The 24842-nt window shown below is 42.1% G+C and overlaps 1 protein-coding gene and 9 non-coding genes across 11 annotated transcripts; 5 read left to right on the top strand and 5 right to left on the bottom strand.

The window, feature by feature from the left end:
- Positions 1–3251: 3251 nt before the first annotated feature.
- LOC148096439 (5S ribosomal RNA) lies at positions 3252–3370 on the top strand. Its single transcript, XR_015717272.1, has one exon. It is a non-coding gene; the product is annotated as a 5S ribosomal RNA (ribosomal RNA).
- An 852-nt stretch (positions 3371–4222) lies between these two features.
- Positions 4223–4341, bottom strand: LOC148096440 (5S ribosomal RNA). Its single transcript, XR_015717298.1, has one exon. It is a non-coding gene; the product is annotated as a 5S ribosomal RNA (ribosomal RNA).
- Positions 4342–4689: 348 nt separating this feature from the next.
- Positions 4690–4808, top strand: LOC148096441 (5S ribosomal RNA). The gene has a single exon (XR_015717273.1). It is a non-coding gene; the product is annotated as a 5S ribosomal RNA (ribosomal RNA).
- Positions 4809–5658: 850 nt separating this feature from the next.
- On the bottom strand, positions 5659–5777 carry LOC148096442 (5S ribosomal RNA). Its single transcript, XR_015717299.1, has one exon. It is a non-coding gene; the product is annotated as a 5S ribosomal RNA (ribosomal RNA).
- A 348-nt stretch (positions 5778–6125) lies between these two features.
- Positions 6126–6244, top strand: LOC148096443 (5S ribosomal RNA). The gene has a single exon (XR_015717284.1). It is a non-coding gene; the product is annotated as a 5S ribosomal RNA (ribosomal RNA).
- Positions 6245–7095: 851 nt separating this feature from the next.
- On the bottom strand, positions 7096–7214 carry LOC148096444 (5S ribosomal RNA). The gene has a single exon (XR_015717304.1). It is a non-coding gene; the product is annotated as a 5S ribosomal RNA (ribosomal RNA).
- Positions 7215–7562: 348 nt separating this feature from the next.
- LOC148096445 (5S ribosomal RNA) lies at positions 7563–7681 on the top strand. The gene has a single exon (XR_015717300.1). It is a non-coding gene; the product is annotated as a 5S ribosomal RNA (ribosomal RNA).
- Positions 7682–14633: 6952 nt separating this feature from the next.
- Positions 14634–14752, bottom strand: LOC148096446 (5S ribosomal RNA). The gene has a single exon (XR_015717312.1). It is a non-coding gene; the product is annotated as a 5S ribosomal RNA (ribosomal RNA).
- Positions 14753–15098: 346 nt separating this feature from the next.
- Positions 15099–15217, top strand: LOC148096447 (5S ribosomal RNA). Its single transcript, XR_015717313.1, has one exon. It is a non-coding gene; the product is annotated as a 5S ribosomal RNA (ribosomal RNA).
- A 3671-nt stretch (positions 15218–18888) lies between these two features.
- On the bottom strand, positions 18889–24590 carry LOC148096448 (OX-2 membrane glycoprotein-like). Of its 2 annotated transcripts, XM_087835614.1 has the most exons (7): positions 24511–24590; positions 22483–22821; positions 22069–22383; positions 21809–21908; positions 21577–21627; positions 20133–20288; positions 19253–20092 (listed from the first exon to the last, which is right to left on the bottom strand). In XM_087835614.1, exons 1-6 carry the CDS (start codon positions 24563–24565, stop codon positions 20165–20167), a joined length of 984 nt encoding a protein of 327 aa, XP_087691740.1. In that variant the 5' UTR covers positions 24566–24590; the 3' UTR covers positions 19253–20092; positions 20133–20164. The 2 variants fall into 2 exon arrangements, with proteins under 2 accessions (XP_087691741.1, XP_087691740.1); XM_087835615.1 differs by lacking the exons at positions 19253–20092; positions 20133–20288; positions 21577–21627; positions 21809–21908 and adding an exon at positions 18889–19224 and having other exon boundaries at positions 22160–22383.
- Positions 24591–24842: the final 252 nt, after the last annotated feature.

A 24842-nucleotide genomic window follows, 5' to 3' on the forward strand; every position in this document is an offset into this window, starting at 1 on the left:
TCTCTCTTTCACACACACACGCGCTATCACTCGTGCTTCGTGGACTTACCCGGAAACTTCCTCTTGCACAGTCTAGTTGCTTAGTTTAGTTTCTCAGAACTAGATTTGCGTGGGCAGCCTGAAACTGATGACTTATTGTGTGGTTGGTTTGCGGTCTGCTTCTTGTTTACATTTTGGCCGGGGCACCCATCTCTGTTTTTTGTTTTTCTTCATCCATTTTTAGTAACTATCGCTAAAAGCTTGTTGAATCTGTCCTTTGGGACATTAAGCAACATCGTACAACAACACGTTCTCCAACACAAGCTGACTCCAGACTGGAAAGATCGAGCACTGATGTCTCCTGACATACGAAAATTTAGGCAGACTGACGGTCAGCTGCTTCTTTCTGTTGTCAAAACGGAGTCAGAGGTTCGATTTAAATCAGACTAGTTTGCTTTTTTTGGCTGGCTGTACTGACATGCTGCAATAGTATTTTAATTTGAGGCTTTCGGTCTCATCCTTGTTGAACGTAAAATTTAAATAACGTCACTCTGAGTCTTTAATAAGCTGCCAATTTGAGAAACTTTACAGCACGTTACTCATTATTATCCCCTATTCACTGTACAGCGGAACATCCCGAAGCACTTCAGGCTTATTAACACTCTGAGCCAGAGTTTAACAAGTTTAATTCTGTGCTGCTGTTTCTGTTGTAGTCCTAAATTTTAGTGTTACAATATAACAGTAGCACCCAACCCAACACCACAACTGAAGGGTGTCATGATCTGGATGTATGACTGGAAAATTTCTAGTGATGGGATTTCCGGCTCTTTTGGCTCCGAACTGGCTTTTGAGGTTGTTTTGTTGCTTTAATTAATTTATTATTAACAACAACATAAAATTATGCACAAAAGGAATTACTAATGTAAAAAAAAACCCTGTGGTTTTATTTATATATGTTTATATATAAATATATGCGGTGGCCCCTTGAGACAAAGCACGTACAAACTCCCAAACACATTTCTAGCTTTAACTGAACTTCCAAAACAGAGCTACCTAGATCACTTAAATTACACAATTGAAAGCATGTGTGTATTGTTTGTGTATTTATACACAAGCACTCATATATATTCAAATAATTTAAAAAATGTTCATTTACCTGTTACTACCACACACTACCACACAACACTGCGCCTAGCATTCTGGAGCACTTCTGTTGTGTTTTGTACGTGCTTCAGAGTTTTTAACTGTTTTGGAGTTTTTACGTGTTTTGTCTGTAGGGGCCACCGTAAATATACTTTTATTTATTCACTCCACATAAAATGTAATAAATAAATCATATAATACAAAAAACAACTATTCACATTTCAACTTTTAACTATTTAAATTTTCAGCTTTTTCCTTTTACAAATTTAAAGTGAAACAACACAAAACACTGCAAACCACAACACATTTAAATATAAATTATAATATGAAAACAAAAAGAAGATGCACATTCTCTGTCATATGGACCTGCATGAATAAACTTTCTTAATCCTTTATCATCGGACATGAAAATAGTTGTGGATGATTACTATACCTTTCTAATGTGACGTTGTTGTCCCTGGCTCTTTCTCTCTCTCTCCCTCCGGCTCTGTTCCTGTGCTACTGCGAGTATAACTACCCTCCCTCCCCCCTCTTCCCAGCGCAAAGCACAAGGCTCGCATGCAGAGTGAAGCGGAAAAAAAGTGCAAGAGAGAGGCTGAGAGAAAGAAAAAAAAATCCACGGCTCCCAATTAGGAACCAGCTCGCGTCGTTCACGTCAAAGACTTGGCAGTATGTTTTGACTAGTGATGGCCAAATGAAGCTTTCTGAAGCACTGAAGCTTGTATTGAAAAACGGTTCATTACTCGAAGCTTTTCAACACAGTCCTCTCTGGTGACATCTGGTGGCCAAAAATATGAGGAGCAGCTTGAATCCACAAAATAAAACCAACTGCTTCATTATGATTGCCCACTCTACAGAGTGGAATTCTGTCTGATATTGGGCCACCGCTGTGTTGCTTTGAACGTGTATTCTTTGGTGGTTAAAAAAATGTGGTTTATTTGTTTAATAAATAATTTTGACCAGTAAACTCTCCTTGTTTAAACATGCACCATGGTTTGGTCTTTCTTTGCTTTTGACTTCTTGATGTTGGTAAATATAATAATTGAAAAATACCACATTACATATAATATACATATAATAAGGTACAGCACATCATGGAGTAGGCTTCTGCTGTGAGGTCCCGCCTCCATGCACTTGTGCAAGTGCTAGACGGGTATATTTATAAATAATATTATATTAGGGGAATTTTCCAAGACATATTTTTGACCTGGGGGTAGAATTGATTGTAAACTGGAAAGGGAAAATGCTTATGAACTTGCAAATTAAAAACATGATGCATTTAAAGTAGCCCTTTTTCATTTTTATTTAATAAGAGAATTTGTTCTAGTGTGCGATGGCTGAACCTGTTCCTTTTCGTGGAGATAATTTCTCCTGCCTTAAAGAAAATCCCTTCACATGGCACAGAAGAGGCTGGAGTGCAGAGAAACTGGCAGAGATGCAGTTATACATTCTACCTGGGCCCCAAAAACCATCAGATAAAGAGAATAAATAAATTCAATTGCTGCACATTTGGCAGACTAACATTTTTAGATTATATAGAATATATTTAGAATATATATTTTATATAACAAGAATATATATTTTTACAACATTACATGTAAAGAGTCAAGTGGAAGTTTTTCAAAAGCTATTTAATGATATTTATATTATGGAAGCAGATTTTTGACATTTTACTTTTTTCCCGTTTTCAGATCAAATAAACACGCACAAAACAAAAGCAAACAGCCAGAACACAAAGCTGGAACACCCACCAGATTGACCAAAATCAACTCAAAATTCTCCCACACAACAGAACCACCACTATTCCTCGCTGGCTCCAAATCTCTCAGTGGAATGATCAGTAGTTTGCTATCTGTCACCATCAAAACACTCCACAAATCCCGAGAATGATTCATTTCCTAACACACTGTGTGCTCTCTGTGACTTTAACACTGTGCTGTGAGAAACGAACGTGTTATTATGGTGACGTTACGGCGGGAAAAGCATTTTTGCAGCTCAGTGTTGAAGCTGCAGTTCACAAGAAAGGTTTGCATGTTTTGGCTGTAACACGTGAAGCTTAGCACAATCCTATATTTGAAAGTGTGTGACATTTGCCAAGTATAAAAGGTGTTTTCTAGCGGGTTTCCCTCGCTTACGGCCATACCACCCTGAACACGCCCGATCTCGTCTGATCTCGGAAGCTAAGCAGGGTCGGGCCTGGTCAGTACTTGGATGGGAGACCGCCTGGGAATACCAGGTGCTGTAAGCTTTTGCACTTCCACACACAAACTGCAGGGGCGCCGCTGCTCACTCAGTGGAGGCAGCTTCAGGAAAAGCTTCATGACAACGCTCCTGATTGCATTTCGCTTTTGTGCAAAATAAAAACAAAAAAACAACAAGAACGAAATATTTAGGAAATACACGAACTTATTTATTCTGTAAATGTAGAAAATGTCTATGGCTAGTCCGTCTGGGCTCAGTAATGAGGAACTTGTTAACCTTGTGCAGCGGGCACAGCGTCAACCTGACACCCATGTGCAACGAGTTTAAACTCTTATTGGCTGCCGACTGCGGCCCCGAAGAATAGTGAATAAATGCGCATCAGTGTGCTACCCTGAGCAGGGAACACGATATCACGGAGTTTCTAACATGGAGCAAGGTGAAGGTGACGCTACTATGCAGGACCGCCCCTGCTTAGCTTCAGAGATCAGATGAGAACAGGCGTGGTATGGCCGTAAGTGAGAGGCTTCCTCGATAACGGGGTTCATGTAGATACTGTAACCCATTTATTGGGATTTAAAAAACAATTTAGAGTGAAGGATATTGATTCGTTTCTACTTTTATTTTTAATAGCTGCACATGACAGCACAGTTATAATGCATACTTAATGCTGCAATATTCACGTCATAAACAATTGTGAGTGTTTGCAGAAAAACATCCACAGGTGCTCTGTGCATGTACAGTGATATTGATGTAACGCTTGAAGAATTTGACATTACTACACCAGTGGAAGAGCTCTTTGCACAAACTCACTAACCATCCTATTAGAAAATGAGCTTAAAGAGTGCCGCCTCAGATCCGTTTCAATATTTAAACTGTCATTTGTGTGTTGAAGTGCAAAAGCTTACAGCACCTGGTATTCCCAGGCGGTCTCCCATCCAAGTACTGACCAGGCCCGACCCTGCTTAGCTTCCGAGATCAGACGAGATCGGGCGTGTTCAGGGTGGTGTGGCCGTAAGCGAGGCACGGCTTCAGAAACAGCCTTTTTGTAAATGCTGTGATGACACAGTCATCCTTACGTTTTGATGTCCTGTATATAAGTTGAATTGTCCAAAGCACAAAAATGTTGGACTTCCAAACACACTGTGTGCTCTCTGTGACTTTAACACTGTGCTGTGAGAAACGAACATGTGTTATTGTGGTGACGTTACGGCGGGAAAAGCATTTTTGCAGCTCAGTGTTGAAGCTGCAGTTGACAAGAAAGGCTTGCATGTTTTGGCTGTAACACGTGAAGCTTAGCACAATCCTATATTTGAAAGTGTGTGACATTTGCCAAGTATAAAAGGTGTTTTCTAGCGGGCTTCTTTCGCTTACGGCCATACCACCCTGAACACGCCCGATCTCGTCTGATCTCGGAAGCTAAGCAGGGTCGGGCCTGGTCAGTACTTGGATGGGAGACCGCCTGGGAATACCAGGTGCTGTAAGCTTTTGCACTTCCACACACAAACTGCAGAGGGCGCTGCTCACTCAGTGAAGGCAGCTTCAGGAAAAGCTTCATGACAACGCTCCTGATTGCATTTCGCTTTTGTGCAAAACAAAACAAAAAAACAACAAGAACGAAATATTTAGGAAATACACAAACTGATTTATTCTGTAAATGTAGAAAATGTCTATGGCTAGTCCGTCTGGGCTCAGTAGTGAGGAACTTGTTAACCTTGTGCAGCGGGCACAGCGTCAACCTGACACCCATGTGCAATGATTTTGAACTCTTATTGGCTGCCGCCTGCGGCCCCGAAGAATACTGAATAAATGCGCATCAGTGTGCTACCCTGAGCAGGGAACACGATATCATGGAGTTTCTAACATGGAGCAAGGTGAAGGTGACGCTACTATGCAGGACCGCCCCTGCTTAGCTTCAGAGATCAGATGAGAACAGGCGTGGTATGGCCGTAAGTGAGAGGCTTCCTCGATAACGGGGTTCATGTAGATACTGTAACCCATTTATTGGGATTTAAAAAACAATTTAGAGTGAAGGATACTGATTAGTTTCTACTTTTATTTTTATTAGCTGCACATGACAACACAGTTATAATGCATACTTAATGCTGCAATATTCACGTCATAAACAATTGTGAGTGTTTGCACAAAAACATCCACAGGTGCTCTGTGCATGTACAGTGATATTGATGTAACGCTTGAAGAATTTGACATTACTACACCAGTGGAAGAGCTCTTTGCACAAGACTCACTAACCATCCTATTAGAAAATGAGCTTAAAGAGTGCCGCCTCAGATCCGTTTCAATATTTAAACGGTCATTTGTGTGTTGAAGTGCAAAAGCTTACAGCACCTGGTATTCCCAGGCGGTCTCCCATCCAAGTACTGACCAGGCCCGACCCTGCTTAGCTTCCGAGATCAGACGAGATCGGGCGTGTTCAGGGTGGTGTGGCCGTAAGCGAGGCACGGCTTCAGAAACAGCCTTTTTGTAAATGCTGTGATGACACAGTCATCCTTACGTTTTGATGTCCTGTATATAAGTTGAATTGTCCAAAGCACAAAAATGTTGGACTTCCAAACACACTGTGTGCTCTCTGTGACTTTAACACTGTGCTGTGAGAAACGAACATGTGTTATTGTGGTGACGTTACGGCGGGAAAAGCATTTTTGCAGCTCAGTGTTGAAGCTGCAGTTGACAAGAAAGGTTTGCATGTTTTGGCTGTAACACGTGAAGCTTAGCACAATCCTATATTTGAAAGTGTGTGACATTTGCCAAGTATAAAAGGTGTTTTCTAGCGGGCTTCCCTCGCTTACGGCTATACCACCCTGAACACGCCCGATCTCGTCTGATCTCGGAAGCTAAGCAGGGTCGGGCCTGGTCAGTACTTGGATGGGAGACCGCCTGGGAATACCAGGTGCTGTAAGCTTTTGCACTTCCACACACAAACTGCAGAGGGCGCTGCTCACTCAGTGGAGGCAGCATCAGGAAAAGCTTCATGACAACGCTCCTGATTGCATTTCGCTTTTGTGCAAAACAAAACAAAAGAAACAACAAGAACGAAATATTTAGGAAATACACGAACTTATTTATTCTGTAAAATGTAGAAAATGTCTATGGCTAGTCCGTCTGGGCTCAGTAGTGAGGAACTTGTTAACCTTGTGCAGCGGGCACAGCGTCAAGCTGACACCCATGTGCAACGAGTTTGAACTCTTATTGGCTGCCGCCTGCGGCCCCGAAGAATACTGAATAAATGCGCATCAGTGTGCTACCCTGAGCTGGGAACACGATTTCATGGAGTTTCTAACATGGAGCAAGGTGAAGGTGACGCTACTATGCAGGACCGCCCCTGCTTAGCCTCAGAGATCAGATGAGAACAGGCGTGGTATGGCCGTAAGTGAGAGGCTTCCTCGATAACGGGGTTCATGTAGATACTGTAACCCATTTATTGGGATTTAAAAAACAATTTAGAGTGAAGGATATTGATTAGTTTCTACTTTTATTTTTATTAGCTGCACATGACAACACAGTTATAATGCATACTTAATGCTGCAATATTCACGTCATAAACAATTGTGAGTGTTTGCAGAAAAACATCCACAGGTGCTCTGTGCATGTACAGTGATATTGATGTAACGCTTGAAGAATTTGACATTACTACACCAGTGGAAGAGCTCTTTGCGCAAACTCACTAACCATCCTATTAGAAAATGAGCTTAAAGAGTGCCGCCTCAGATCCGTTTCAATATTTAAACTGTCATTTGTGTGTTGAAGTGCAAAAGCTTACAGCACCTGGTATTCCCAGGCGGTCTCCCATCCAAGTACTGACCAGGCCCGACCCTGCTTAGCTTCCGAGATCAGACGAGATCGGGCGTGTTCAGGGTGGTGTGGCTGTAAGCGAGGCCCGGCATCAGAAACAGCCTTTTTATACATGCTGTGATGACACAGTCATCCTTACGTTTTGATGTCCTGTATATAAGTTGAATTGTCCAAAGCACAAAAATGTTGGACTTCCAAACACACTGTGTGCTCTCTGTCACTTTAACACTGTGCTGTGAGAAACGAACATGTGTTATTGTCGTGACGTTACGGCGGGAAAAGCATTTTTGCAGCTCAGTGTTGAAGCTGCAGTTGACAAGAAAGGTTTGCATGTTTTGGCTGTAACATGTGAAGCTTAGCACAATCCTATATTTGAAAGTGTGTGACATTTGCCAAGTATAAAAGGTGTTTTCTAGCAGGCTTCCCTCGCTTACGGCCATACCACCCTGAACACGCCCGATCTCGTCTGATCTCGGAAGCTAAGCAGGGTCGGGCCTGGTCAGTACTTGGATGGGAGATCGCCTGGGAATACCAGGTGCTGTAAGCTTTTGCACTTCCACACACAAACTGCAGAGGGCGCTGCTCACTCAGTGGAGGCAGCTTCAGGAAAAGCTTCATGACAACGCTCCTGACTTTTGTGCAAAACAAAACAAAAAAACAATAAGAATGAATGTTATGTTGCGGCAGGGATTTGTCCACCAGGGGGCAACAGTTGTTGGAGAGTTTTCAGTCTGTGGGGCGCATGCCCCGGTTCTCTTAATAAAGAAGTAACTGTGAGTTAAACATGGTCTCCATGGTTCCTTAGTCCTAGGATATTACATATGGCGACGAGGATAAAAGCCAGGTGTTGCTGTGAAGTTACACCGTGATAAGTGACTTATGAAGTGAGGTTGGCAAGTGGTACAGCGCTAGCATCTGTTGGAAGCGGAGCGTAACCCTCGGTGTGGAATAATGGCTACCACTTTGGGCTCGGTGGCACCGTTCGACAGCGAGCTGCAATCCTGGGAGGAATATTGTGAGATTTTGGATTACTTCTTTGTGGCAAATGATATTAAGGAGGAGGAGAAGAAGCGAGCGGTACTGTTGAGTTGCGTGGGCGCACAGACCTATGCCCTGATTAGGAACCTACTCAGTCCGGTCAAGCCAGGGGATCGGTCTTATGCTGAGTTGGTGGGATTGTTGAACAATCATTTTCACCCTAAGCCAAGTGAAATTGTGCAGCGGTGGAAGTTTAACACACGAAATAGAAGGCCGGAGGAAAGTGTGGGCGATTATGTAGCGGAGCTGAGGAAGCTTGCACAGGACTGCAACTTTGGAGACTCCCTGACGGTGATGCTGCGGGATCGTTTAGTATGTGGAATAAGCGACGACAGGATACAGCGCAGATTGTTAGCAGAGGATTCGCTAACATTTGAAAAGGCGCTGAAGTTTGCTCAAGCAATGGAGGCTGCTAACAGAGACATTGTGGATTTGAAAAGCATGACGGAACAGTCGCGATTCACTAAAGGATTAGGAGCGGTGAACAAGATGGAGGACGGCGGCTCGACGTCACAACAGGTTGTCAGGAAGTGCTACAGATGTGGAGGGCTAAATCATGTGACCAAGGACTGCAGGTTTGTTTCAGAAAAATGCCACAACTGTGGAAAGGTGGGACACATAAAAAGGGTCTGCCGAATGAAAATGGAACAAAAAGGAGGGCGTGGCAGACAAGGTAAACAAGCCCATTTCTTGGAAGAGGAGAATGTGGAGAGTGAGGAAGAAGGAGCTGAAATGCACCACATAAAGGCAAGTGTGACTATGTATAATGTGCAGGAGGAGATTAGCATCCCAAGGGAGGAACCATTCAGACAGAAGCTAAAAGTAAATGGACAGAATGTGACATTTGAAGTAGACACAGGCTGTGGCTACACTATCATGTCGAAGGAGTCATTTAAAAAACTTTTTGAAGACAGTAATGCGCCCAAAGTAAGCAAGTGTGGAATCAAACTGAGAACGTATGGAGGCCACAAGGTACCCGTGTGGGGAGCAGCCCAAGTGCAGGTGGAATTCAGAGACAGTAAAAAAAAACTGGATGTGGTGGTGGTTGAAGGGGCTGGAACTAGTTTGATGGGTCGGGGATGGATTAAGGCCCTCCAATTAGATTGGCAATCTGTACATAAGATAGAAGGCAGAGATGATGCCTTACAGCGGATACTGGCCAGACATGAAACAGTGTTTAAGGACGAGTTGGGAACGCTGAAGGGGTTTGCAGCAAAGATACATGTCGCCAGTGATGCCAAACCGTGCTTCTATAAGCCCCGATCAGTTCCGTTTGCTATGAAAAAGAAAGTGGAGCAGGAACTGGAGAGACTGTTGGAGGAGAAGATCATCCAACCAGTGAAATTCTCAGAGTGGGCCGCACCCATCGTACCCGTACTAAAGCCAGACTCCAGCGCCAGAATTTGTGGTGACTACAAACTGACTGTTAACAAGGTGTCGCCTGTAGAACAATACCCCATTCCACAAATGGAGGACATGATAGCGGGGCTGGCGGGAGGAGAAAAATACACCAAGTTAGATATGAGTCACGCATATCAACAGGTTGTACTGGATGAGGAATCTAGAAAGTATGTCACAGTGAACACACACAGGGGTTTGTTTACATACACCAGGTTGCCATTTGGTGTGAGTTCAAGTCCTGCCATTTTTCAGCGCACCATGGAGAGTGTGTTGCAAGGTCTGACCAATGTTGCAGTGTATCTGGATGACATCATCCTGACGGGAAAGAATGACAAAGAACATCTTCAAACACTGGATGGAGTGCTGCAGCGCTTGGAGGAGGCGGGCCTGCGCTTAAAAAGGAGCAAATGTCAATTCATGGAGAAGGAAGTGACATTTTTAGGACATCGGGTGGATAAGACCGGTTTACATCCAGTGCCAGCAAAAGTGAAAGCAGTGCAGGAGGCGCCACCCCCAAAATCAGTGACAGAGCTCAAAGCTTATTTGGGGTTGTTGAACTTCTATAATAAGTTCTTGCCAAACTTGTCCACACTGTTGGCCCCACTGCACAAGCTTCTGAGAAAGGGAGAACCATGGTGTTGGGGACCAGCACAGGAGAAGGTTTTCTGCAAATCAAAGGAAATGTTGCAGTCAAGCAGTGTATTGGTACACTATGAGGTTTTTTCTCGTTTGGCTCTCAGCGGAGGCGGTCGCACTTTTCTCCTCTCCTCCTTACCCTTATCTTCCCTGCTTAGCCTCTCTGTCCTTGTCTGTCTCATGTGCATTACTTTTTCCCTGGAACAGTCTCTCACTGTCGTTCTCTAAAACCTAAAAGAGAATTATGGATTTGATCAACTGGTCTCTGAATGCTATTGACACCCTCTTCTCAACGAGAAGTCTGGGCTCGGGAGAGCCCGAGTGCCCTGGAGGGACTTTGCTGGATACACGATGGACGGGTGGCAGAAATGGAGGCTCATGTGCCTGGCGGGACTGTCGATCGAGGACGCTGAAGATATTTACCTATTCGGAACCATGATAACAGGGTTCTTGCCGATCGGAGCTGGCATGGCCCTGACTTATCGGAGAAATAAGAGAGCGGAACCGGCTATTCAAACCCCCCCAAGGCTGCCCGCTGGAATCGAAGCGACGGGACGAGTCGCGACCTCTCACAACGAACGCAGCATGGTTAACACCTTGGAGACGCTTACAGCTGCTGTGAAGGCTCAAAACAACACCATTGAGCGTATGGTGGGATACATCAGAGAGGGCCCTGCTCAAAATGACAACCTTGAGCGAAAGTTGGATCACATCACAGAACGGATCACTGCAGTTGTGAGGTCTCAGAATCAAAAGAATGATAACACCACGGATCAGAAGTTTGATACCATCATGGGGAGGCTCGCGGCTCTCCAACGGGAGATCGAGAGACCAGCATCAGAGTGTTAAAAATCGGCTTTGAAAATTCTCAATAAATCAACAAATTCGGGATCATAATGCGGACACCACCACGGCGCCAGCTGCACAGGCCCAAGGCTGAAGCCGGACAAACACTCCCTGATAACGACTGTGTGATGACTATTCTCCCCATCCCATGCAAGGCCACCTGGGTTGGCTGGAGGACTGTTTACTTAGCCTGATAGGGCGAAGGACACTGTCTCAGCTGAACTATGGACACGCACACACTTACACTGATAAGCACTCACTCATCTCCCCTTCCCTTTCCAACGCCTTCGATGCTTGTTACCTCCTGGGAACACGAGGCGGGTCTGGGCCCGCGCTGGCGAGTCGGCGCAGTGGCAGGATGTCTGCTGTGTTGCCTGGGATTACTCCTCATCCCCCCACCCAACCCTGTGGCTTGTTATGTCTTCATAATGTTGTGCTGTGAACATTCATGTGCTTTTTTTGTGCAGAGGAGTTTTTTTGTTTCCTGTTCTCATGCTGTCCTACCATGGAAGCACAGCATGAGTAGGGGTCTCTTTTTTTCCTCTTGTACCTTCCCATTGTGTGTACATTTCAGTGTTTTTTTCCGTAACTGCCGATCTCCGACTTGTAACCCCCATGTAATGTCTGTGTTATGTGTGTAAGGTCGGGGGGGGGGGGTGTCTCATTTTACTGCGGGGCAACCTGTATGTGACAAATAAATTCTGATTCTGATGAGCAAAAAGATTTAATTCTTTCTTGCGATGCGTCCCCCTATGGAGTGGGAGCAGTACTAGCTCACCGCATGCCAGATGGTCAGGAAAAACCCATTGGGTTTGCATCACGTACCCTGAATGCAGCAGAAAAGAACTACTCACAGCTGGATAAAGAAGGATTGGCTGTAATATTTGGTGTACAGTATTTTCATAAGTACCTGTATGGCAGGAAGTTCATGATTATCACAGATCATAAGCCATTGATAAGTTTGTTCCATGAGTTGAAGGCTGTCCCTCAGATGGCGTCACAGAGGATCATGCGATGGGCGGTGTTATTAAGAGCCTATGAGTATGTCATTAAATACAGAGAAGGCAAAAATAACAGTAATGCTGATGGTCTGAGTCGTCTCCCTCTTCCAGAGAACCTCCCTAAAGAGGTAGCAGCTGAGGACCAAGTGTTGATGGTAGATCAGGACCAGGAGGGCGTGATGACATCTGAGCAGCTGCAAAGATGGACAACCAAAGATCCCATACTCTCCAGAGTGCGTGAGTATGCTTTGAGAGGATGGCCCACTACGCAGCATCCTAATTTTCAGCCCTACAGACAGAGACAACAGGAGCTGAGTGTGCAGGATGGGTGTGTGCTGTGGGGGGCGAGGGTGGTGATACCAGAACGAGGTCGACGCCCCCTTTTGGAACAGCTACATCAGTCACACCCAGGAATGAGCCGCATGAAGGGCCTGGCCAGAAGCTACATGTGGTGGCCGCATATGGAGAATGACATTGAAGACAAGGTGAGGTCCTGCAGTACATGTCAAGAACATAGACACAGGCCGCAAGAGGCACCGCTACACCCCTGGGAGTGGCCAGAAAAGCCCTGGAGAAGGATACATATCGATTATGCTGGCCCGTTTTTGGGTAAAATGTTCTTAGTAATAGTGGACACCCACTCCAAATGGTTAGATGTGTATCCAGTTCCATCCGCTACAGCAGCTGCAACCATAGACTGCCTGAGAAACTGTTTTAGCACGCACGGCCTTCCTGAGATGGTGGTCTCAGACAATGCCCAGTGTTTTGTAAGTGCACAAACTAAAGAGTTCATGGCAAAGAACGGAATCACTCACGTCACCTCCGCTCCATATCACCTAGCATCCAATGGGTTAGCAGAAAGAGCAGTGCAAACGTTCAAAGAACTCATGAAAAAGAGTACTGGAGACACACTGGCAACCAAGTTAAACAGGGCTCTGTTTAGTTACAGAATCACACCGCAGTCCACAACAGGGAAGTCTCCCGCTGAGTTGATGATGGGCCGGAAGATGAGGTGTACTCTTGATCTCATACACCCTGATTTGAAACAGAAAGTGACAGCAAAACAAGACACCCAAAGACTGTATCATGATAGACATGCCAAGGAGCGCATGTTTGTTATTGGAGACACAGTATATACCAGAAACTATGGCAGAGGACCCAAATGGATACCAGGACTTATACAGGAGATGACGGGGCCTGTTTCCTACTTGGTGATGCTGGGCAATGGGACAGTGGTGAGGCGTCACGTAGATCAGCTGTTTGCCCGCCTGGAGCCGTGCCTGGCAGCAGGAATGCCTGAAGGCCACCCAGGTGAGCCTCCAAAGGCAGCCCCAAACATCGGCGCTGAGACAGGAGACGAGGATGAGAGACACATGGAGGTGCAAGTTACACCAGTGGTGAAGCCACATATGGAGAGTAGTGATTCACAGGAATCACCTGCCACTGGGTTACGGCGGTTGCAAAGAACCAAGAGACCGCCGGAGCACCTGAGAGACTTTGTGCCGTGATTACAATAATAAGAAGGAGATTACGGTGAACTGTTATAGGTTAACCTAAGACTGTTGGACTAAAGGTTCATTATTACAGAGTGAAATTTCAATAAAGGCTGGGGACGGGGTTGTTGCAATTTTATAAAGGTGAAGTTTTTGTTTATGGGTATTTTATGTTATGATTAAAACTACAGAGCAGTTTCAGTTTAAGGGGGGAGGAATGTTATGTTGCGGCAGGGATTTGTCCACCAGGGGGCAACAGTTGTTGGAGAGTTTTCAGTCTGTGGGGCGCATGCCCCGGTTCTCTTAATAAAGAAGTAACTGTGAGTTAAACATGGTCTCCGTGGTTCCTTAGTCCTAGGATATTACAATGAAATATAAAGGAAATACACAAATTTATTTATTCTGTAAATGTAGAAAATGTCTATGGCTAGTCCGTCTGGGCTCAGTAGTGAGGAACTTGTTAACCTTGTGCAGCGGGCACAGCGTCAACCTGACACCCATGTGCAACGAGTTTGAACTCTTATTGGCTGCCGACTGCGGCCCCGAAGAATACTGAATAAATGCGCATCAGTGTGCTACCCTGAGCAGGGAACACGATATCATGGAGTTTCTAACATGGAGCAAGGTGAAGGTGACGCTACTATGCAGGACCGCCCCTGCTTAGCTTCAGAGATCAGATGAGAACAGGCGTGGTATGGCCGTAAGTGAGAGGCTTCCTCGCGAACGGGGTTCATGTAGATACTGTAACCCATTTATTGGGATTTAAAAAACAATTTAGAGTGAAGGATATTGATTAGTTTCTACTTTTATTTTTAATACCTGCACATGACAGCACAGTTATAATGCATACTTAATGCTGCAATATTCACGTCATAAACAATTGTGAGTGTTTGCACAAAAACATCTACAGGTGCTCTGTGCATGTACAGTGATATTGATGTAACGCTTGAAGAATATGACATTACTACATCAGTGGAAGAGCTCTTTTCGCAAACTCACAAACCATCCTATTAGAAAATGAGCTTAAAGAGTGCCTCAGATCCGTTTCAATATTTAAACTGTCATTTGTGTGTGGAAGTGCAAAAGCTTACGGCACCTGGTATTCCCAGGCGGTCTCCCATCCAAGTACTGACCAGGCCCGAACCTGCTTAGCTTCCGAGATCAGACGAGATCGGGCGTGTTCAGGGTGGTGTGGCCGTAAGCGAGGCACGGCTTCAGAAACAGCCTTTTTATACATGCTGTGATGACACAGTCATGCTTACGTTTTGATGTCCTGTATATAAGTTGAATTGTCCAAAGCACAAAAATGTTGGACTTCCAAACACACTGTGTGCTCTCTGTGACTTTAACACTGTGCTGTGAGAAACGAACGTGTTATTATGGTGACGTTACGGCGGGAAAAGCATTTTTGCAGCTCAGTGTTGAAGCTGCAGTTGACAAGAAAGGTTTGCATGTTTTGGCTGTAACACGTGAAGCTTAGCACAATCCCATATTTGAAAGTGTGTGACATTTGCCAAGTATAAAAGGTGTTTTCTAGCGGGCTTCCCTCGCTTACGGCCATACCACCCTGAACACGCCCGATCTCGTCTGATCTCGGAAGCTAAGCAGGGGCAGGCCTGGTCAGTACTTGGATGGGAGACCGCCTGGGAATACCAGGTGCTGTAAGCTTTTGCACTTCCACACACAAACTGCAGAGGGCGCTGCTCACTCAATGGAGGCAGCTTCAGGAAAAGCTTCATGACAACGCTCCTGACTTTTGTGCAAAACAAAACAAAACAACAACAAGAACGAAATATTTAGGAAATACACGAAATTATTTATTCTGTGAATGTAGAAAATGTCTATGGCTAGTCCGTCTGGGCTCAGTGGAGAGGAACTTGTTAACCTTGTGCATCGGGCACTGAAATTAAGAGCAATTGAAAATCAATTTCTTTCTTTTCTTTGATTATAATGTGCAAAGACTAGCCATAAGAGGAGTCTTATAGGTTGTCCTGATGAGACGATGTAATTGTTTTACTTTTCTACTGGTAAAATCTGAAGGATTATTCATGCCATGACACTGTCATTTACAGACAGGCAAGAAATTAAAGGCATGCCCTGAACTCTTGACCCCTACACAGAGAGACATTGTTGCACTTTGCTGCCATGTTAGTGTTCACTTGTCAAAGGTAAAAGAGTTGTACACTCATTACAAAGTTGCTATGAGAGATTATGTTTGTCCTGTGACAAATAGACTGAATAGTTGATTATGAAAATGGCGTGATCATACACTATGGCTTTCACAGTCACCTGATGTCAACCAAGATTATCTGGGGAAATTTGACTCACATAACAGATAACAGCTCTGTTAGTGTTTCCTAATCAATTCCAGGAAACACTGAAGTTGTTGCAGAGGCATGTGTTGTACAAATACTTCCAAAACTTGTCTTTGCCTGCTTGTACACATTGCTTCTTTGGTTCAGGTCTGTTATGTGTTTCTACATAGTTGTGTCTTCTAAACCTATTGGCAGAGAATAACTTAATAATAAAAAAAAATACAAAACACATGTCTAAGGTAGATTAAAGCCCAACTTGGGCATTCATTAAGTAAATCCACAACTCACAGTTACTGTAACACAGGACACTTTATTAAAGGGGATGAAACAGGAATACAGGAAAACAGCACTGCAGGATAGTCAATCAGTGAACTGAACTACAAAAAGTCAAAAGTGTCTATCAGGTAGGCTGGAATCATACACGTTACCATCAACAATATCATTGTGAATGTTACACATACTTAAAGAAAGTTTACAACGAGCGGGATGTACTGACAATAGCCAAACACGGGTAAATGTGTAGTAAATGGCAGTGCGGTAAATGTGCCTAGTATGATATTAAATACACTTACTACGTCATATATCTCAGATCGTTTGTAACGAGCCACGGAAAGCAGTTGTAGCCACTGAAAAGACTAGAAATGGGCGTAATACATTAGATGTCGGCTAGCGCGCGGCTAACATTTACCACAAAGAAAAAGGGTTAAACGCGTCGTGTAATTTCCGCTAAATCTAGACTCTGGAACTTAACGTAAACACAGAAGAAATGCCAGTTTCCATTAAAAAAATAGCGGAGTTGCCGGCTTCTTCGCTCTTCCGCTGCGTGTTGTTGTTGTTTTGGTGACGCAACTTCCGCCGAACAGACGATTGGTCGTCTACAGTGGGATTCGGCGCTCCTATTGGCCCGAGTCTACAGTGTCTACGCTCATCGTAGACTCCGGCCAATGAAAAGACGTAACGGTCTACACACAGCGTAGACTTTGCAGACTTGACTTTGGCTACAACTGTAGCTGCCTCCACCAGTGTGTGAATGTGAGAGTGAATGGATAGTGGCATTGTAAAGCACTTTGAGGGGTCCCGAAAAGCGCTATATAAATTCAATCTATTATTATTATTATTATTATTATTATTATTATTATTATTAGTTTATTAAATATTACACATTCTGAATTTTCAAAGATTTCCCATAGATCAACTAAAACTGACTGGGCATTTTGGATTGCAAATTATAATATTGGTCTTGAAAGCGATCGTAATGATTCAACAGCATAACTTTGTAATGGAATGAAAATGACCTTTTGAAAAGACCGCCAGTAAACAAGCAAAACATAAAAAATTGTCATCCTGAAAAATTCACATAAGGTGCCAATAAATACTTTTACTTGATAACAGATGGGAACCACTCAAGTTCTAAAACATAATTTAGTAGTCAAGAACGGGAAATAATCTCTGCTACAATGGGCATATAAAAATGGAGGGATAAAATAATTCAGTGTCCCACAGGGATAAAATACAAAGTCCAAAGCCAGGGCTAGCTATGCCACAAATCACACTTCACAGGTTGATAACTTCTCCTGGTAACAATAGTTTTCAAGATCCACCATGTGCGTAGCAGGCTGGCAATTATACGGGCCTCAGCGAGGTATTGTAGGCCGTGGCACATAGACAGAAAATATCGCAGCGGCGTTTGCAGTGTGGGCTGTAAGAAGAGTATGAATGTAATCAAACAAGCAATACCACCTCCAGACGAAAGCACAGAAATATGGAGGTGAATTAATATGCAGGTGATTCCAGGGAAACTCAGGAAAAATGCACACGCAATAAGCATTTCCAAAAAATATCCACACTTTAAAACCCGACGGCAACCTTTTATCCACAAAAGAGGGTTTTGTTCTGGCACAAAACATTAGTTTGTCCGGCCCGTGGACATATATAATTATCTGATTTGGTTACATTTGTGTTTGTTAATAAATGTAGTGATACTCTATCATATCAACAGGGGCAATTTTCTTCTCTATAATGAGAGAAAGGCTGTGCACATGTTAGCACAGACATAACAGCAGGACATAAACTCTTGAGAAATTAATAATAAAAAAATCACAGATATTATAGAAAGGAAATAATTTCTGTGATCCATTGTCACCTTGCTGAGGAGAATCAGCCATTTCCACAGAAATGGTTCAAATATAACAGCTCGATCAGATTCCAAAATACATGTGAAACAAACTGTTAGAAATAAGTCAACTTCTGATTTACACTACACCTGACAAGCGATTTAACTGTTAAAGTCAACATAAACTGGTGCTTCACGCCACAATGAAGCACCAGTCTGCACAAGTCTGTTGCAGTTTCATCTCTGTATGTGTAAAGCTGGAAAAGGAGCACCCTAGAAAAGGGCGGAAACAGTTTATTCCTCTCAAAGGACGTGTTTAGACCGCACTAGCTGAATTCAGCATCTTCTCTCAGCACAGTCTGCTGAGTTTGTCTCTGACAGAAATTTACAGATGTGATGACTGAACTAATCTCTACAAAACAACAGGGAGGGGAAAAGGCTTCAGATCAATGTGCATTTAATCATTCACTATTTTGGTTATGGACTAAAATATATTTTTGTTTGGTGGTTTGACAGAAGGGGAAAGAGATTCAAGTCAAACTAAATTAACGAGACAAGCGGTTATAATCTTGAATGTAAAGCGCCATCTCGTGGCCATTTTTAATGAAATAGCAGGTGAAAATCCGCATCACACACTTTTTTCACATTTGTGAATATGGCATCTATTATTTACCAAAGTTATTTAAATAGCTGTGCAAAGACGTCTCATGCTGCTTCTTGTCTGATCTCACTCATAATTATTGAATTATAACTGCGTGGTTAAAGTACTCAGAGTGCAGTAAAAGGACTGAAAGTGAGCAAAGTATCTGAGTTTGTGGTACACTGGATTGGACCTAACAACAGAAGGATAAAAAGCACAACAGAGACAAGTCAGAAAATTTGCATTGTTTATTTATTTATTTTGGACAGTTACGTGCAGTAACACAGGCCACAACCACAGATGCGATTATTAATATCTTAAGAAAAAGACGGAGAAAGATGTAATAAATTCAAGCACTATAAAGGTAAAACAGACTGAACAGGAATTTATAAATATGTGAAAGCAAACATACTAAACTCTCTGGTGATAGATCCAGATTTTTCATCCAAACCTAGAAAAAGAAACCCAAACATTAAGATTGCTGTGTGATCGTTTATCATAATCAATGATTTTAAAAGAATTTCTCATGATCATCTTCTTCATCTTCAGGAATCGTCACCATCACCTCTCTGTGAGGAGCAGAGAGCACTCGTGCTGCACATCCCACCTGTGTGCTGTGTTCACATGAACCTGAGAGCACAGCTGTAGTGGTGACAGTGAATGTAGCGTTGGTGTTGGACACACTGACAGTGTTGTACTGTGAGAAGCTGAGGTCTTGTTGTGAGACACTGAGTGCTGAACTGCTGTTGTTAATGTGAATTCATCCCCACATAAATGAATAATTGTATAATAATGAAATTAAAATGTTAAAAGTGCTTCAACCATTACAATAAAAACCTACACTAAACAAATATGTGACAACACACAATTCAAGATTCAACAGCTTCATTGTCAATGTAAAAATAGAAAGTTACAGTAATGCAGTTTTTAGTGTGGTGTTCAAAAGAAGATAACAAAAATATTAAAAAGTGCTAATAAAAATGTAGTCCAATAGTGTTCATTTAAGGTGCAAAATACTTGAAAAAAAAAAAAGAATTAAAAGTTTACATAAAGTTCTTGCAGCAGCATAACAATCCCGAGCACAGCAGCAAATCTCAGCAAAATGCCAGAAAAAGAAAAGAAGCAAATTTGCAACGAGCAAAGTCCAAAACTCATCCTGATAAAAATGCTGCAGCACTCGTTTTAACGAGCAACAGCTCTCTACTGTTACAACATGTTGTTGCTGTTAATCATTAATATAATCATTTTCAATACAATTTAATACAGTTGTGCTTCAAATAGAATAAAAAATGTGACATGACAAATAATTAGGTCACACAAAAGGCTCTTACACTCAAACAGATATACGTGTGTTTGCTACCATATATCAGCAAGAGAAGATACGACCTCTCCTAGGAGGTGTGTGATCTATGCCAGAACCCTCTGTAGAGGAGTGAACGCACCCCCTCTTCCTGCTACACAGAGCTGTTACAGACCTCCTAGGATGAGACATTCTTTCAATCTACAAATGATTACATACTTCTCAGCATATATGAGTAAATATTTATTTACAGCTCAAGTTTTCTTGCTGCTCCTGATGGTGGTTTTAGGGGATCATTTGTTGGGCTCTTGTTATTTGGTGATCGTTGTCTTATCTTCTCGCTCTCCATCTTGATTAAAGGTGTTTGGTGCCTTTAGATAAAAACAAAATATGAGATCATTACTACTTTCAATAACGCCACCATATTTCTAAAGCATCTGAATTCTGTTTGTCGTGTAAAAACAATATACAACAATTTAAAAATACATTTAAAATGTATATTTAAATAAAATGGTACAAAGACAAAAAAAAAAGAAATATTAAAACTGAGACATTTTAATTATATGGAAAAAAAAAATTGAATTTGATGCCAGGAACACATTTCAGAACATTTGGGACAGAGACAAAAAAGACTGAAGATATTATGCAATGCATACAAATATCTGGTGAAGTATGTTATAATCAATGAGATAAACTGGCAACAGGTAACAGAAATGATATATAATGATATGATATAATAAAATATAAAAAGAGCCCCAGAGGTAGCTGAGTCTTTGGAAGTGTGGTCAGGCAAAAGCCTCTGTTCTCTGAAATGCCCCAGGTTTACACATGAATGTGAACAAACAACAACACTTCTGGAACAATCTTTGTCCAAACATTGTAGGGTTTCCATCATCTGCTCTATTTAAAGAGAATCTGGAGATCTCTCTGCACACACTGAGTGATCATCATCTTTGGACTCTCGGGCTACACTGAAAACACTGTGACAGTGAACAGAAAACCAAACTAGATCCAGGAATGACACCACCCTCTCTGGGACCGTGGGACTGACACAAAGTCCAAAACTGTTGTGTGGTCTGACCGATCACCACCTGAAATTCATCTTAGAAATCATGGACCACATCCTCAAAGTTACAGAGGAGAGGGACCATCTGGGGTGGACTCGTGCACATGGTATTGGCTACCTGGCCATCGGTGAAGAGACCATCAATGCTGAAACATGTAGACAGGTTTGGGAGCAACCACCTGGAAAACATCTGCTAATACTAGTCTACTTCTACTAGTGTATGTGCAGCAGATGTTTGTGGCTGGGTGTTCAAAAACATTTAGTAAACTTAAGCTCCTAAGACCCGAAATCTTCCACGGCATGCATTTTTAATTTGGCCCGATGAATATTATGAATATTGAGGCCCAATGAATGTAAAAACAACACCCACATATGAGGATATTGATTTAAAATTTTGATAGGACAGTAGAAGCATAATGTCCTCGTAAGTGGATATCAGGTCCTTGTAGAGCAAAATTTAGTATTTTGGTCTAAATAACCCAAAATGTGATGTCCACATATGTGGATGCCAGGTCCTAGCAGGTTAAATGATATTCCAATGAATTAATGAAAAAATAACAAAAAGAATTTGAATAATTATCAAACAGTCTTACCCATCCATCTTATTGGTTGACTTCTGTGGTGTTTTGCTCTTCTCATGGTCCCTGAGTGACAGAGGGATTTAAGTTTAAAGTCAGTACTACAAATATCTGCAGATATTACTGGATAGATGTGGGTTTAGGCTCTTAGAGTCATAAATCATTATTATATTAACATATCCAGGAATGACACCATATATTATCATATTAACAAGAAGACACATATTAAACCACATGTGAAAGTTACCTCTGCTTGTCTTTTTCTTTAAGATGAACAGTGACGAGCAGAATTACACAACCAAGGACCAACATCGCTACTACAGCTGATACAATCATCACGGTGGAATCTGAGAGAAAAGCCAGAAAAATGTGACTCTGAACAACATGGATACATTAATCATGGATAAAAAGGAAATGCAGAAATACTAAGTTCATTGATATTAGGTCTCAGTCGAACTAACCCAGATACCATCGATCTATAAATCTGTGACTGAAAGAGTTTCTCACCATATTCATGATCAGACGTCTGTTGGACCTCAGGAATCGTCTCCATCACCTCTCTGTGAGGAGCAGAGAGCACTCGTGCTGCACATCCCACCTGTGTGCTGTGTTTACGTGAACCTGAGAGCACAGCTGTAGTGGTGACAGTGAATGTAGCGTTGGTGTTGGACACACTGACAGTGTTGTACTGTGAGAAGCTGAGGTCTTGTTGTGAGACACTGAGTGTTACAGTGGGAGCAGGTCGACCAGTGGCTGAACAGGAAACAACCCACTCTTCAGTAGAGTTTGACTCTCTGACATCAACAACAGGTTCATGCAGCTCTGTGAAGGATCAGGAAAAATCATCAATATGTTCTTACAAACACACCAGCTGCAAACACATTTATGTCCAGTATGTTTGTTTGAGGTAAAAGTTCTTACCATAAACTCGGAGGCAGGGTTTCCCTGTCAGAGAGCCGTCAGGATAAGTGTTAAACAGACAGTGATAGGAGGCTTCATCCTCATATGTCACATTCCTGATGACTATGGAGCAGTTTTGTAGTCCAGTATATGTAAAGTTAAATTTATCTTTAAAGCCATCATTCACTCTCTGACCAAAGTACTTGCTGTAGGTGGCGACATTTGTCTCCACATCAGGAGAGATTTTCTGCCATGTGACCTGAAGGACGTCTTTAGTGTCCAAGAGCTGACAGCTGAATTCAGCATCTTCTCCCACTGCTGCCAGCACAGTCTGCTGTGTTTGGATCACTGCTGTTAGAGCTGCATGGAGAAAAACAGTTAAAGATGAACTGAGTGGTCTTGATGGGAGGACTGAAACAATAATTCGGGCTAAGGATTAGACTGAGTTAAATTTATGGCACTAAATAATAACAATGTATCAGGTTTCAGATATGTGAATAAAATAATGTACTTCATTGATATTATTGATGTCTAATATGGAATTTAATAAACAAAAACAGTGCTACCAGTAAGATGTGTGTTATGTTTCTTTTTGGCAAATCAATTAAATTCACAATATTAATAAAGACGTGCAGAAGTATTATGTAGTATCTACATGTGTTCAAAAGACAAACACTTGGCTCTCTAATTATCCTCTATGTTTGTCATTCAGAACTCATCCAAATTACAAATGATAAATAAAGACATTAAAAAAGGTGCATCTCCTTGATGCTCTCTCTTTCACCTCCACGTTTCCTCTTACAGTTGTTTATGCCAGGAACTCTTCTGACATTACATCTTTGTGTTTGACATTTAGCAACAATGATCCTGCTTTTGATCAGCATTTTAATCAATAAAAAGGAGGAAGAAATGGTTAATATAATATCTGAGTATTTATTAATAGTTATCTGCATCTTATAACTGCTGAAATCAAGCCGTGACAAACTAGTTTGAATCATTTATCTACACTGCAGAGTTTTCAATATAATGCTGGAAGTTTTACTATGTGATACCGATCAGTGTCTAACAATGCCACCTGTGAAATCTGACATGAAGAACAGGTCCATGAAGCTCTGCAAAGGATGAAGGTTTCAAAATATAACATGTGTGACAGTTTTTACAAGCAAGTCAACTTTTGGCTCACATGCTGGTACACCTGGTTGGAAACAATAAGATTTGTGACAAGTGACTTAACCATTAAAGTGAATATAAATTGTGACTAATTATTGTTAATCAATTACTGTTCACCAGTCACTGCTCAACATAGTTGTCATTTTAATAGACTGATTACCAATAGACTATGTTCAGACTTTAAATATAATACATTCAGCCCAATGAGACGTGTTACATTGGAAAATAAAAAAAACAAACAAACAATTACCTAATCTGCCTTTCTAAATTATAATTATTACTGTTGGTACTGGTATTGTCAACACCAGCTCCGTATTAACTTGCTATTGGCTCATTACCAAAAATTAGAGTATTGAGTATTAAAGTATTAAACACAGAATTGATTGACTGATTGCTACCCGGTGTGAGAGCTTAACTTGCATCCAATTGTTCTCTGCAGTCCCTCATCAACTAAACGCCTACTGTAAAAGCTGCGTCCGTTAAAACAGACCCTTAAAACGTTTAAATATCACCGTTTTATGGCATTATGTCTGTATGGGTTTGTGTAGGACAGCTTCTGGGTCGCGGTCTACCTGTTAGTGACATCTGGCGTTTCTTTTTTTGTCAGACTTGATGTAAATGCAGCTTTTATGTTCCAACCGTGAAAATGAAAGTTAGTCGAGATCACGCTTCATCAATTTTAATTTAAGCTGATGACTTTCTTTAGTAACACTTTCTTAACTCTAACTTTATAGTCGTTCTATATATGTTAGAGTGATTTCTTCTGTCTATCGCCCAGAAACACAGGAACCATCCGTCAGATCACTTTAGAGCAGAATGACTACAGCAGATCAAATCCATATAAATAAATTCATAAATGAAACAGTGTATCTCACTCACCGTTTGAAAAAACCGCCAGCAAACTAAAGACAAACGTGATCGCGCGTCCTGCCATGTTGTCTGTTTACCGCTAAATTTCAAAACTTCAAACTGCAAGAGACGCTCGGCCAGTCCATGTCACAGGGTGTGTAGTGAGAACGACAAAGCAAAACATGATCCCTCTCATTGATCACAGCTACATAAAATACAAAGCATTCATTGGGAAATCGAATAAGTCACTGTTTTGATAAACATTTTACTATTTTGGAAAACCTCTCGGCCATCTGACATCACACTTATTCCTCGTTGTCCCCTCTTCAGTGGAACAGACCAACAACTTACTTTCACTTTCG

The sequence above is a fragment of the Neolamprologus brichardi genome, chromosome 23 (assembly GCF_056152115.1).
Source record: "Neolamprologus brichardi isolate AB-2024 chromosome 23, ASM5615211v1, whole genome shotgun sequence".
Lineage (NCBI taxonomy): Eukaryota > Metazoa > Chordata > Actinopteri > Cichliformes > Cichlidae > Neolamprologus > Neolamprologus brichardi.

Coding starts and splice junctions, on each gene's coding strand:
- LOC148096448 (XM_087835614.1), bottom strand. CDS start 24,565: ATGGCAGGACGCGCGATCACGTTTGTCTTTAGTTTGCTGGCGGTTTTT. Junction 22,822..24,510: donor GCTGGCGGTTTTTTCAAACG/GTGAGTGAGATA, acceptor TTCTCCATGCAG/CTCTAACAGCAGTGATCCAA. Junction 22,384..22,482: donor ACCCTGCCTCCGAGTTTATG/GTAAGAACTTTT, acceptor GATCCTTCACAG/AGCTGCATGAACCTGTTGTT.